Source organism: Squalius cephalus, assembly GCF_949319135.1.
Source record: "Squalius cephalus genome assembly, chromosome: 16".
Classification (NCBI taxonomy): Eukaryota; Metazoa; Chordata; class Actinopteri; order Cypriniformes; family Leuciscidae; genus Squalius; species Squalius cephalus.
The window spans coordinates 9,184,974-9,198,451 of NC_137137.1; the positions used below are offsets into that span (position 1 = coordinate 9,184,974).

At 37.1% G+C, this 13,478-nt stretch overlaps 2 protein-coding genes across 3 annotated transcripts in view; one reads left to right on the forward strand and one right to left on the reverse strand.

Moving 5' to 3' along the window:
- faf1 (Fas (TNFRSF6) associated factor 1) overlaps nt 1–7,115 on the reverse strand; it is a 73,365-nt gene extending 66,250 nt beyond the window's left edge. For both annotated transcript variants that reach the window (XM_079896996.1, XM_079896995.1), the window contains exons 1-2: nt 6,839–7,115; nt 5,505–5,573 (exon numbers count right to left, since the gene is read on the reverse strand). In XM_079896996.1, coding sequence (XP_079753122.1) covers nt 5,505–5,573; nt 6,839–6,889 — 120 coding nt within the window. In that variant the 5' untranslated portion in view covers nt 6,890–7,115. The remainder of the gene's footprint in view (nt 1–5,504; nt 5,574–6,838) is intronic.
- Nucleotides 7,116–8,203: 1,088 nt separating this feature from the next.
- cdkn2c (cyclin-dependent kinase inhibitor 2C (p18, inhibits CDK4)) lies at nt 8,204–12,561 on the forward strand. The gene is made up of 3 exons (XM_079897994.1): nt 8,204–8,392; nt 8,816–9,491; nt 11,186–12,561. Exons 2-3 carry the CDS (start codon nt 9,360–9,362, stop codon nt 11,555–11,557), a joined length of 504 nt encoding a protein of 167 aa, XP_079754120.1. The 5' UTR covers nt 8,204–8,392; nt 8,816–9,359; the 3' UTR covers nt 11,558–12,561.
- Nucleotides 12,562–13,478: the final 917 nt, after the last annotated feature.

Below are 13,478 nucleotides of genomic sequence, written 5' to 3' on the forward strand. Positions count from 1 at the left end.
ATTCCAATACAATTCCATATTAGAATAAGGTTTGTGTGTGCTCTTTTACTGTCATGTGATGGTCACACACATCTTACTGTAAGTAAACATAAAAAAATCTCTTTAGAGGAGAGAATAAAAAAAAAAAAAAAAAAAAGTAAAACAGGGAAAAAATGTTTGTTTTGTTTTGTTGTGTGTGTGTTGTACTGTGTAGTACATGAATGAATAAAAATGTGCCAATGTATCCATTGGTTGTGTCTTTTGTGTTCATCATGTGAAAAGGTTTGTGAGGAGGGGGGGGAACCACAAGCAACATACAGTAACTTACCAGTTTTGGAAATGTTGTTTTGAATTTATTACACCAGTGTGTTAGACTATGTTGTAGTGTGTGCGATTTTGAGTGCTTGTGTGTCCTGTCTGAGGGCAAAGTTTGGTTTTTCAGCAAGAGTGAATGGTTTTGAGTGTAGAACTGAAAATAGGACGTTTGGGGAATTGGGTTTGGGAAATGTGTTTAAGCAATCGAGAAAAACTGTAATGAATAAATGGAAGCATTTATGTTAGGTGATGTGAATAGTCACCATTTCTTTGACAATTGTGACACCCCATGTTAGAATTTGTGTACTTCCCTAATCCCTACTATGCGACAAAAATCATTTTTAAAAGGTTTTAAGAATATTAAATTAATATGAGGACATAAAAATGCATACAGTATACACTACTGGTCAAACGTTGGTTTTCTATTCAGCTTTGCCATAACAGAAATAAATTACATTTTAAAATGTATTAAAATAGAACAGAGTCATTTTTAAAAAAGCAATAATATTTCACAATATCTGCTTTTGCTGTGTTTCTGATTAAATTAATGTAGCCTTGTTGAGCATTAGAGACTTCTTTTTACATTAAAGAAAAAACTTACCGACCCCAAATTTTTTAACGTCATTTTTTCCATTTAATTTTAGATACAGCATAGCATGTCACACTGCAGGACATACCTGCTGTCATTACTTGAAATTTCACATCAACTACCCAAATAAATAATGGTCTAAATTTACTGATCTTTTTTTTTTACAATGATAAAAGGTACACATCAAGAGCGACAGAAATCAGATATTCCATTAGAAAACCCAAACATACAAGCAGTATCCAGCAAAGTGGGCTACATATTTCTTCCTCTCTTTCTCTCATCAGACTGAAGTGGAATGCATAGAGATGGGCCTGATGTGTTTGTGTCTGTGCGTGTGTGAGCAAGTGGGTTCTGGAGCCAGACTGTGATAAGGAGACTTACACAGTGGATACAGATCTGAATGGAATGGCTCCTGATTGAGCCAAATAACAAAGTGTATACAGAGACGTACATCGCAATGCTTGCTATGCTCCGAAATTTTTTCCATGCCTGTAGAGGCCACAGAAATCATATTTTGTCTGCCGCAGAGACAGAACATCAGATATTCGCAAAAATGTAAAAGAAGTGCTCTACACATTTAAGGCCATTTGACTTCTCATGAAAGATTTGCTCAGGTGCAGGGCGGCATTTGTGTGATCAAGTGTGCGGCACACATCATGGCTTCGGCGCGGGGTGTTCAAACACACGCTGGCTGTCCCGTCTCGTCTCGTCTCATTCTTTTTCTTTTTAACTCCATCAACCTCGTAACCCCGAGCTGGAACAGCAAGTCATTACATTTACAGGTGCACTTAACCACACCATGTGCTAGGGCCTGCTTTCTTTGAATGGCTGCCAGCATACAACGAGCTTCCTGCTAAATATAGTAAAACAGCCTGCTTTTGAGATAAAGGCTGACTTTGTGGAGAGAAATCTGTCTGTAAAACCACAATTTCTTGATTTTCATTTGAAAACTGTCGCTTTAGATCTGTCCTGACACTGCATTCTTTATACCGCTTTTAAGAACTGTAAATGCGAGATGGAAAGACTGTACTTAGGGAGAGTGTCAGTCGAGAGCGAGAGTCCCTCATGCAAATTAGCAATATGAAAACCATTAGAGGACATGCCTCCTGTTACATTCACCAAACCAAAATATAGTTTTCCCGTCTGCCTTTGTCTGTGGTATGACACCTGTCACAGCTGCTTAAGCCTATGTTTTAGGCTTAAGAGGTGAAATGTTTGTGCGGCGGCAATTGAAAGGTGATATACCAGTCTATAAATCACTAGGATGCTTGTATAAGACCTTAGAGGACCTCAATGACAATTTCCACAGCATGTATTCAAAGATGGACACCTGCAACTAGGAATTTTTAGGACCGTTTTGATCTGTCTAAATGACCTGTTTGCAAAAGATAAGAAAAAGCCATAAAAAGGTGTGGGTATTTGCAGACTGCAGCAGACATTACTGTCTGTTCAAATAACATTATCGATTGAAACAGACACCTAGACACATAAGCTCCGCACAGTAGGAGCAACAAAGGAACTACTATTTGTTCACTAGGGGTGAAAGTTCCTACTTGAACAAAAACACATGTACGGATCTTGACTCATGATTCGGTACACATTTTGGCACTGCAGTTCATTGCCTCTACTGATGCCTCTGAAATTATAAATATTAAAAGTGTATGAACTGCAAGTAATTCTCTGTATCATTGAATCGTCATCCAGGGGGAAAATAAATGCAAACGGATGTAGCATAAAATAAAGAAGCACATCTGAGTATACTTGATATAACTTGATGAGTGATCGGAATGAAACGGACTAAATTAAAGATGCAAATTGATAGAAACAGTTCATGCTCATGTTGTGATAACTATGATTAGCAATAACAGTTTATCCTGCAATAGTGAAAGTAAAGCCGTATTTACACAGCAGGTCTTGATTCCCAGTTCAGATTTCTTGACTCCCAGTTCAGATTTCTTGACTATGTCTTATTTTTTGACAACCATCTTTTAAAATTGAAAACAGTGTGATTTACAATGGACGCACACAAAATGATGATACAAGCTTTTGCTTTCCACACCATCTTTAAAGGTCAGCAAAATTTGGGTTGAGCCTTCACCCTCCACTGTGCCATTAAAAAGAGTCTTGTGATCGTGGTTGGTGTCCACTGGAGTTGACTTTATTCGCCACCGTTGCTTTTTCAATTACGTACGACTTGCCTCGACAGGGGAATATCCGATATGTCCGCTTACATAGCAAACGCAAATGCACATATCAGATTTATTTTCACATATGAATGAGGCCTGAAACTGATCTGAGAATATCCAAATCCATGTGCTCTTTTCAAGTTTACACGTTCGTTGCTCATATCCGATCTGTGCCGCATGGGAGGAAAAAAATCGGAAATTGGGTGACTTGAACCATGTAATGTAAATGCGAACTTAGTCATGTAAAACACTAATAACTAAAGACTTGAAAGAACATCACTTAATCAAAAATAAATCCTAAAAGAGATTGAATAATTCTAAGGCCATATTTACACCTGGTATTAAGATGTGTTAATTGGATCACAAGTGGACGACGCTAAATACAGGTTTAAACAGGGTCTAAAACGTTTTTAGCTTATCCACTTTCGACCACTTCCAGAAGTCGAAACGCATTCGACCGGATTGCTTTCGTAATGAAAACGAATCGAATGCATAGTCGGCGGCGATGGCCTCGTGGTCAGCATGCCGACATGTAGCGCCGTTGCGCTCGGGCAGCCCGAGTTCGAGTCCCAGCTCGTGGACCTTTCCCAATCCCGTCCCCCGTCTCTCTCCCACCTCGCTTCCTGTCAACTCTATACTGTCCTGTCACAATAAAAGGCAAAAAAACGAAAAGAAAGAAAACGAATCGAATGCATTTGAACAGCCACAAAATATCACCTACTGACCTATATTATGGGAAGCACGCAAGCCAGACAGTATTAAACTTTGTCGGAAGAAGACCTGAAGTTTGGTTTGAATATGAAAAATGTAACAAGCACAATGTTCTCTCATTCCTTATTTCTAACATGCACCCACACTGTTCAGCATGGTCTTGCGGCTGTCAGAGCAGAAACGAAACTGCTGCTCTCTGTATGTTTTCCCATCGTCTCCTTTTACGTTCATATGTAAATCAAGCTTATTTCGTCCATTAGATCGAAAGATCTGAAAAAGCCCATACATTTGCCCACCCATAGACCCTCCCCTCGAAGAAATCAGGACAGAAGTGGTCGAAAGTGGAAAAAAAGAGATGGATTAAAACACCATTAAATGGGAATTTGTCTCCCTCATCTACTTGTAATCCAATAGACAAAAACACAACTTTATAAAAGGTGTAAACAGGGCCTAAGATAGTAAACATTTCTCACTGGATTGGTTGAGGGACTAGCTTAAATAGATTGTATGAGTCTGATACTCTTTCGTAATCTTCAACATAATTTTACAGCAGCATATGGCTTTAAGCTCTTAAATGCTTTTAAAGGTGCAGTAACTTATTGCCAAGCCCAAATGCAGTATTAAAATATCAGTATAGACCTAACATGTCCTTATTGTGCAGTGCTCTCCTAATAGTGCAGTACCAAGTATTTACCAAACCTGTGATCACAGAACCATGAGCCAAGCTGTTGTTAATTGTAATATATTTCATAATATTACTGTTTTGTTTTTTTTGTTTTTTTTACTGTGATTTTGAAATAAATGCAGCCTTTGTGAGCATTAAACACTTAAAAGCATAAAAGTACTGTTCCCAAATTTTTTAACGGTGGTGTATAATAAATAGACAAGAATTAGAAAAACAATGTTTCCAATTCTTTTAAGATATAGCATAGTATAGCATGTAACACTGTAGGACAGGTCTAATAATAATCGTAATATTCTGGAAAGTTGACAAGAAAGGTTTCAGTAATTATTTTCTCACTTTGGTTCATCAGTATATAACTGGGTCTCTGAACATTGATTTATTACATTAAAAATGTAAGTAACGTTTTATTAAAAACAATAATAGTTACTTTGATTTTGGGTTGGGTTTTTCCATTAAACACAAACAGTGTTATCTAAAAAATGTTAAATCCACTGTTTTCTATACATAAAAGGCAGGGAAATCACTGGCAGTTCAGCTGCAATTTTGCATGGTTCATTAAAAATTTATATTATATCATGTTTTGAACCCGGACTCCAGGCATACTGTAAAATTGCACCACTAGACTATCATAACTAGAATTGTCAGAACGGTCACTGGTGCCCCACAAAATGCATGGCACCCGTGATTATAGCCACAGTGTGTTTCATTATTGCTGAGCACACATACAAAAATATGAATACTAACATGTCAGACTATGTTTCATTGATGACTGACTAAATTTTCCTCCTAAAAATCAATGTAACTGGTATATGGGAATGCAGCCACTACATCTACAGAACTGTGCCAGAATGTTCTGTGAACAATGGTACCATTAAATAGAGTTTGCACTAAAACACAGTGGCTTTGTCTCTGTTGCATCACCACAATCCCCATACAAACAATAAGCAGGAGGCATTAGACATACACTCGTTAAAATGGTTTGTGGTTTAAAACAAATCTAGGTGTATCAGTCTTACAGATTTAACAAAGAGCATCTTACCACCAAGTCCCAGTTGTTCAGTTCTAGAAGTGTGATCGCCTCAGCAATGTTGTCGATTCCTGTACATGCCTGAAACAAAATGGACTTGCTTATTAAAAATACCAGAAACCAAAAGTTCTTTTTTTTTTATTTTGAAAGAATGAAATAACATAACTGGTCCAAAATAAATTTCTGAGAATGTTAACACATACACTACTGTTCAAAAGTTTAGGGGTTGGTAAAATTTGCTAATGCTTTCAAAGAAGTAGTTTATGCTCTCCAAGAAAAAAATCATGAAATACTATTACAATTTAATATACCCTTTCTATTGTAATATATTTTAAAATGTAATTAATTCCTGTGATGCAAAGCTGCATTTTCAGCATTATTACTCCAGTCTTCAGTGTCACATGATCCTTCATACATCTTTTTAATATGCTGATTTGGTGCTAAAGAAACACTTCTTGTTATTATCAATGTTGAAAACAGTTGTGCTGCTTAATATTTTGTGAAAACAGTGACAATTTTTTCATGATTCTTTGATAGAGTTCAAAAGAACGGAACTTATTTGAAATAGAAATCTTTTGAAACATTATAAATGTCTTTACTGTCACTTTTGATCAATTTAATGCATCCTTGCTGAATAAAAGTAAAACATTATTTTAAAAAACAAAACTACTGACCCCAAACTTTTGAAATGTAATATTAAAAATATTAAATTTTTAATATGTAATATTTAACTTCACCTAGTAGGTAACAGCAAAGCTTTCTTCAATCTAACAGACAGGAGATGCTATCAAATTATATGAGAGATGTTTATTAGCATGTATAAGCAACCTGCCACCTCAAGATATTTGTTTAGTTAGGCTACATATTTTAGATCTGACACATTTAAAATTAGAACACATATTGTCAATACTGACTCACAAAATCTCAAAGCAAACAAACTGAAAAACAGGATTGTGACAGCTGATGGCAGTGTACAAACAGAGAAAACCGTGCAGAGTCATCTGACAGCTTCTGGCCATTACAGGGTCATGAAAATCCAGATCAGGATTCAGATGTCAGTCCTGTAATGTTTCCTAGTTCCATATAGGCAGATGGTAACAAAATGGTGTATTTTCAGCATTTCATTCTTACTTTTCCCGATCATGTGCTTGCCAGACTTCGTTTTTGCTGAATAATTCAAACAAAGCCACTGACAGCTCATCATCTCGATACATGTCAACAAAAAGGACTGACTTCACTAGCCGTTACCCGTATAGCAGTCAGGCACAGGCACAAGAACGGATCTGAACTACACATTCAGACCTTATAAAATTACAGATTATAAGAACATATGCGAGTAAACCCACCTGAAAGTCGGCCAGGATCATTTCTCTGTCCATGTTGCTGTCGGAGGCCATTGCAGTGAGAGGCTAACGACTCATGTAAAAACCCCAAAAATATCAACCTCCGATTTCAAAAGAGCAGTTCAGGACACGGCTTATCAGTGTGCAGCAGGTAATTGTGTATAAATGCTGCTCTTCTGGGCCTTGTTGTCAGTGTTTGGCGGCTTTCAGTTTTTCTGTTCTCGTCACTTTGCTGTTGTGGATCGGCGTTCAAAGCAACGAAACATCCTACGGCTGCCGTAAAGAAGTGCTGCGAACTGTCGCGCAACTCACACGGTTGGAAAGTGCTGCGTATTTTTAAAGCAGCAGGGCCGCGGTTGAATTTGAATGGACTCTCTTGCAAGTGACTTGCTTGACAACCTTGTGACATTTTACAACAAAAAAATCACTAAAATAGTTTATCAAAACATGTTTATAGGCAGTTCCCTATTATCTGCAGCATTTTTTTCACTGTTTTACCTCAGTGTAAACCCCCAAAACGAGGTTTTTATTTTGTAAACATGAAGATATTACAATGCCAACCGTGATGACAAATCAAACGTTACTATCTCATGATCGTTTAGAAGGGATTATTTCATTTTCAGGTACTCTGGCTAAACGCAGAGGTTTCCTTGGTGTAATTATGCTGGGGGGGGGGGAGGATCTTAAACCAGTTTTAGTTGGTTTGCTGGTCTTAGCAGCTATGCCAGCCCTACCAGGCTGATTTTAGAGAGGTTTAGGCCGATTTTCAGTGGGTCAGGCTAAAAGATAAGCTTGTCAATGAGCTGAGCACCATCTTCAGATTAGAAAAACAGTAAAACCATACAAACAATATATATATATGCCAGCTTAAATGGTCTTAGCTGGTCTCACAGCCTAGCCCACTAAAATATGCTTAGAAACCCTCTATAACACCGGAAAACAGCATTGCCCAGTTTAAGAGGCATATGTTTTTAAGCAGAGGTGTAGCAATATGTGTCATTAATAATTATAGCCTATTAGTGTGTAGTATTAATATAAACAGCTATCGCTATTCGTTCCAAAATGATGGGATGGTCAAATATTAACTGGCCGTTTTCAGAAAATTATACTTATGGTGTGCTTGAAAGGTAGCATCTCGGCAGTTCACATGACTGAATATAAACCTTGCAGTGTTTTACACTCTGGGTTTCACTTCAAAAGCACATTTATATAGGGAGAAATCTTACACTGGGAACACCAACACTAAAAAAGCCTTTGCAGCTCAAAATGAATGCTTAACATGGCAAAAGCGGCGAGAATCAAGCAGAAAGTGCATCTCTCACACTCGCAGCCTCTCCCCAGCTGCATTACCGTTGAGTCCCGCCTCTCACTCGGCGTCTGTTAGAAAAAGTGGGCGGAAGTGTCGGCCCTTCTTTATTTCAAAAACGGAGTGATGTCAAACAACAGCGGCAGTCTCACTGACAAAGTCAGCTGTCTTGCGACCAGCTTATTCAACGCTTATGAGCCATTTGGAGAGGATAACTCGATGCCCGATAACTCGACGTAACCATCCTGCAGGTATTGGATACAATGTTTCATTTTAAATGATCCATTATGACGTCCGTCCATCGTGCTGTATCGTCACAGTGTATAACTGCAGAGCTCGGTGTGCGAGGAATCACCACGACAGAAGAACATTTAGATATTCACGGCTGCAGTTTGAAATGCTTCCTCGCAGCATGAAAACCCATTAAAGATTATTTCTACGCGTGTCAACTCGATATCGGCGACTAGTGTCAGTTAACCAGTTTTGATAACCCTCATGCCAGCGTTCTTTGATGCGCACATCAAAGAAGATTTGCTTTTCAGTGTTTGTTTCATATTCAAAATGGGCGGGAAGCTTGCATTAAACTTGCAACACATCCTTGCGAACCCACTGGATACAAAATAAAAAATTTCCTCGCGAATAACAGTCTTCTCTCTCTATTCATCTGTTTTCAGATGTCGTTTGGAGGCTTGAAATGACAACATCTGCCAATGCCATGAACGCATTCCAGTTCTCCAGCCCAATGCACCTGCATATAGTTAATATCAGAGGACTCGTGAACGGGAAGTTTGGCTCTCAGATGCGAGCAGTTTTCATGTGACTACTACAGATCTGTTTGAATGCGAGATCATCATATCTGGACCGAGACCACAGCAGAGCTTCATGTCATTCATGGACACGGAAAGGATTCTCTCGCATTGATCATATAAAAGATGATGTTTGTTTTGCTTTGGTTGTTTTTTTCATATATTGCTTGAATGTCCATATATTTGATAAGAGATGGCATGGCATCCCTGTTTTCTCCGTTGGTTCCGATGGCTTCGGTAGGACGATATTAATGTGGGTGGACCTTGGCGCGTCTCCAACGGATATTTTTTTTAGGGGGGCTGGAGGATCGGACTATTTACTACAGCTTTGTAGTACTTTTGCCATATAAACCAGCGTACATTTTTTTAAAAGCAAGCATCAGAGATATTTTACCTCCTTTGTCAGTATATAATGGCCGAGGACACAGCTATAGATGGACTGAGCACTGCAGCTGCGCAGGGAAATCTGATGGAAATTGAGCAGATACTGCAAAGCAACGTGAACGTTAATGAGAGGAACAAGTTCGGCAGGACACCATTGCAGGTTAGACGCTCATCTCCACGATCAACTTTCATATCTAAAGAAACACGGTGTAGTTTATAATGCATAGTACATCAGCCTCACGAAAACAATTTGTCCTTTTCCTTGCAGTCACCATGAGCAGTGGCCTGGTTGACTTACTTCTAGCTAAACCTGTGGTTTTTCTTTTTGAAAGTTTACCTGCAAACCAACAAGTAGTAGCACCTGTTGCAAATAATCTATATTTTATTATGCCGACAAATTTATCTGATACATAAAGCATTTATTGTGTGTAACTGAAAACTGTTACACTATAGTCAGATCACGAGCTAAAGGAAATACATTATAGTTTTTTGGCAGCATTTTACAGATTCAGATGTTATTGTAATTGTTTCAGGTTTTTTTTTTACAACGTAGGTGTAACAACAATGTCACGTAGTTTCAATTTTATTGGCAATAAGGCCAGAAGTGATTGTAGATGCTTATGTTTTTTTTTTTTTACTTTTATGGGGTAAGATAAAACTCTACAATTAAATACAATTAAAATGATATATGAACATCCAATAACTAGTTTCTACTTTTTAAATTGTTATTTCACTTAGAAATCAAATATTCTACTAATGAGAAGGCCGTCTGGACTTACACCAAGCACAATATAGCCTAGCTGTTTAATTTCGGTCAACGTGAAATATGTTGATATTACTGTGCTTGTATCATATTCACACAAATTATATTTTCAGCATCGGAATGAGTGATAATCTAAACTCTGGGTAATCCCCTCGGTGCTGCTATGTAGCATATGCCAATGTCTGCCTATATGCAAATGTGTCATGGATGATACATAAAATATTCGTGAAATTTTGTTTGATCAACATTACAATTTCATGTTAAAATTTATAAGAATGAATAAGGAAAGGTGTATATTTTAAGTGCTATGACTGGTCACTGTACATTTTATTTCTCGTGTTATCACCTTTAAAATGTGTCTGTGATGTGACAGGAATTTATAAAAGACTATAAACATTTCACGTGGTCTCTTAATTAACGTGAGGTAAAATAAATGCCTGCATAATAATTATACAAGGTTTAAAATCGTTTGAGATGGAGCATTAGCCATATTAAAATATTCGTATGATGTACTGGTGATCTCAATGAAATTTCCATAAACATAATTCGTAGTAGGCTATGGTGATTTTTTTCCCCCTGGGAATTATATCACTTTATAACTTCATATAGGACTATGTTATCACCAGAGAGTCATAATTTAGGAGGTCGAAATTCTGTTCGCTTTTAAACATTTTTTACATCGTTCTGAAGTAGAGGTTATTCTTGCTGCAATTCCTCTCTTCGATTTCTTTCTATTTGCATGCAGCAAAAATGACATCAGGAATAATTGGTACACATTCTTAGAACTATCATATGCTATATCTATATATCTATCTATATATATATATATATATATATATATATATACACACACATATACGTGTCCATAACTAAAAGATGTTGGCAATTTGACCTAAAATACACTATTCCCTCATGCATTCATACATATTTTCCTTATAATCTTGATTGAAACCTTCAATAATCCACTCATAATGCTTAATTAAAAATGCACATTTTCGCTAAAAAAAACAACATTATTTATGTCATGGATTAATTATTGTAAGACTATTGTTAGCACCTTAACACGTGTTCTCTTTGGGTTGTTCTCTCAGGTGATGAAACTTGGCTGCCCGCGCATAGCAGAGATGCTGCTTCGAGCAGGCGCAGACCCGAACGCGCGCGACCCCATCCTAGGACTGACCGTCAGTCACGACGCCGCGCGAGACGGGTATCTGGACACTCTACAGGTGCTCGCGCAGAATGGTGCTGATGTCAATCTTCTTGACAACAAGGGCAACCTGCCTCTGCATCTGGCGGCGCAAGAAGGATGCCTGGATGTCGTGCAGTATCTCGTATCTTCCTGCAACACGCAGCCGTTTCTGCGGAACGCAAAAGGCCAAACGCCTCTTGATTTGGCGTCATTGCACAAAAGATATCAAACTGTGGAGTGGTTAGAGAACATTGCGCCTTCACAATCCAGCTAGATATTATGATTATGGGCCTGTGTGTTTTGTTGGGGAACAGAGGTAGCAGAGAAATGCTGAATGAGCGATTTGTTGCATTGCGGGAAATTCAGCCAACTACCTCTTATTGCGATGTAAAATATTGGGCTCAGGGGCTTGACGTTTTGTGAAGAACAATTAACATTTGACATTGCATGTAATTCACATGGCCCACAATTTCAACTGGATAAAATGTTTTTGTTTTTTTCCCCAGGTCATATCTTTCAGCTCATAGTCTCCATTTTAGATTTGTAGATTATTTCTTTCACTATAACTTTCAAGCTCATACCTTTATGTCCTGTTTTATAACAAGAAAAAATTATAATCTAGATTAATCGATGTGCTCAAAGAAATCAATCCCCTTGTATTGAAGTAATTGCACTATAATGGTCACACACACACAAAAAAAAAACTTAACCCCTGACTGCTCTGATTTTTGTTGTTTAGTTTTATGACATTAAATTTGCACTTTTGCTTGTAATTAATGCCTTTTTAACTGTGAAATGTCATTTGTCGCATTTAAAATATTAAAACCTTGCAAAATAACCAAAGACACCTGTTAAACTGTTTCAGTATGTTTTCATGACGTTGTGTTTAACTGGCCTCGTGTCACTGAAATACGGGTAGGCCTAGAAAACATTATGAGACTGTATTAAAACATGGAATATTTGAAACTGTTGTTTGGTGTTGTCGAATGTTTAAAGCAGGCTAAATAAAAACGCTGTGACGTTAGCGGTGGCAGAGTTGTATATATTTTTAGCAGAACACCAGTTGTCTGCCGTTCCCTCTGTAAACAGAAAGCCTGACAGTTGACAATTATCAGATTTAGCTTTCGTTGTAGTGAAAAGTCGAAACTAAATGCTCCATCTATAATTCATTTGACGAGAATTAGCTACATTTCTCTCACCTTTTAAAAATATTGTTACGCTCCGGATTATAAGAAATATGTTTTTTACTTTATAAAATAAAAGTCATTTTAAAATGTGTATGTATAGGGTTTATTTGTGGGGTTTTAAAAAGTAATTGGCGGTGTAACTGTCCGGAGATTGTAAAAAAAAAAAAATATATATATATATATATATATATATATATATATATATATATATATATATATATATATAAGCGTTTGGTGGAGGTGGATGTTTGAGTAAATTTGGCATAATCTGCTCATTTTATTTCTTTAAAAATTAACAGCGAAGCTATTTTGCTTTAAAATATTAATATTTGAAAATCAGTGTGGCATAAGTAACAAGCAGGAAGATATTTTTCAGACATTTTGACCTTTTCATGACAAGGCACGTCTTGTTCAGGTCAAACAAAGTAGGCCTAATGCTAAATTCTCTAGACTCAATAATTCATGATATTTGGGGGGGAGTTGTAGCCTACATTAATATGTTTGTATATACTCACATCTATTAAAGGTGCAAAGACCGTATTTTAGTTGATGGTGACATTTTTCGAGTCATTAAATCCATTTTTATAGAAAAAAGTGTGTGTGTGTGTTTTTTTTTTGTGTGTGTTTTTTTTCAAAATGTATGAACCCAACATGAATACAAATATTATATATCTAATAACTTGATACATGAGTTTTAAAATATTCTTTCCACAATCTCGGACATCATTTGTTATTGACCCATAAATATCGAACCAACAGCAAATAAAAACTCATGCGGTGAAAGCTAAATATGCGTCATGAGGGCACATTATTTCTGTGCTTTCTCTCGCAGTAGCTAATCTAAAACAAATATTTTGACGTGTGGTGTGTGGCAGTCATTCATTTCAAAACCAGACTACAAACAGCACTGAGGACACGTTTTAGCACGAATTCGTATAATGAGCCATATTATCTTGGATAAGCAATGCGCTTTTATTTTTAGGGTTCGTGGGTGTCGTGGATACATTG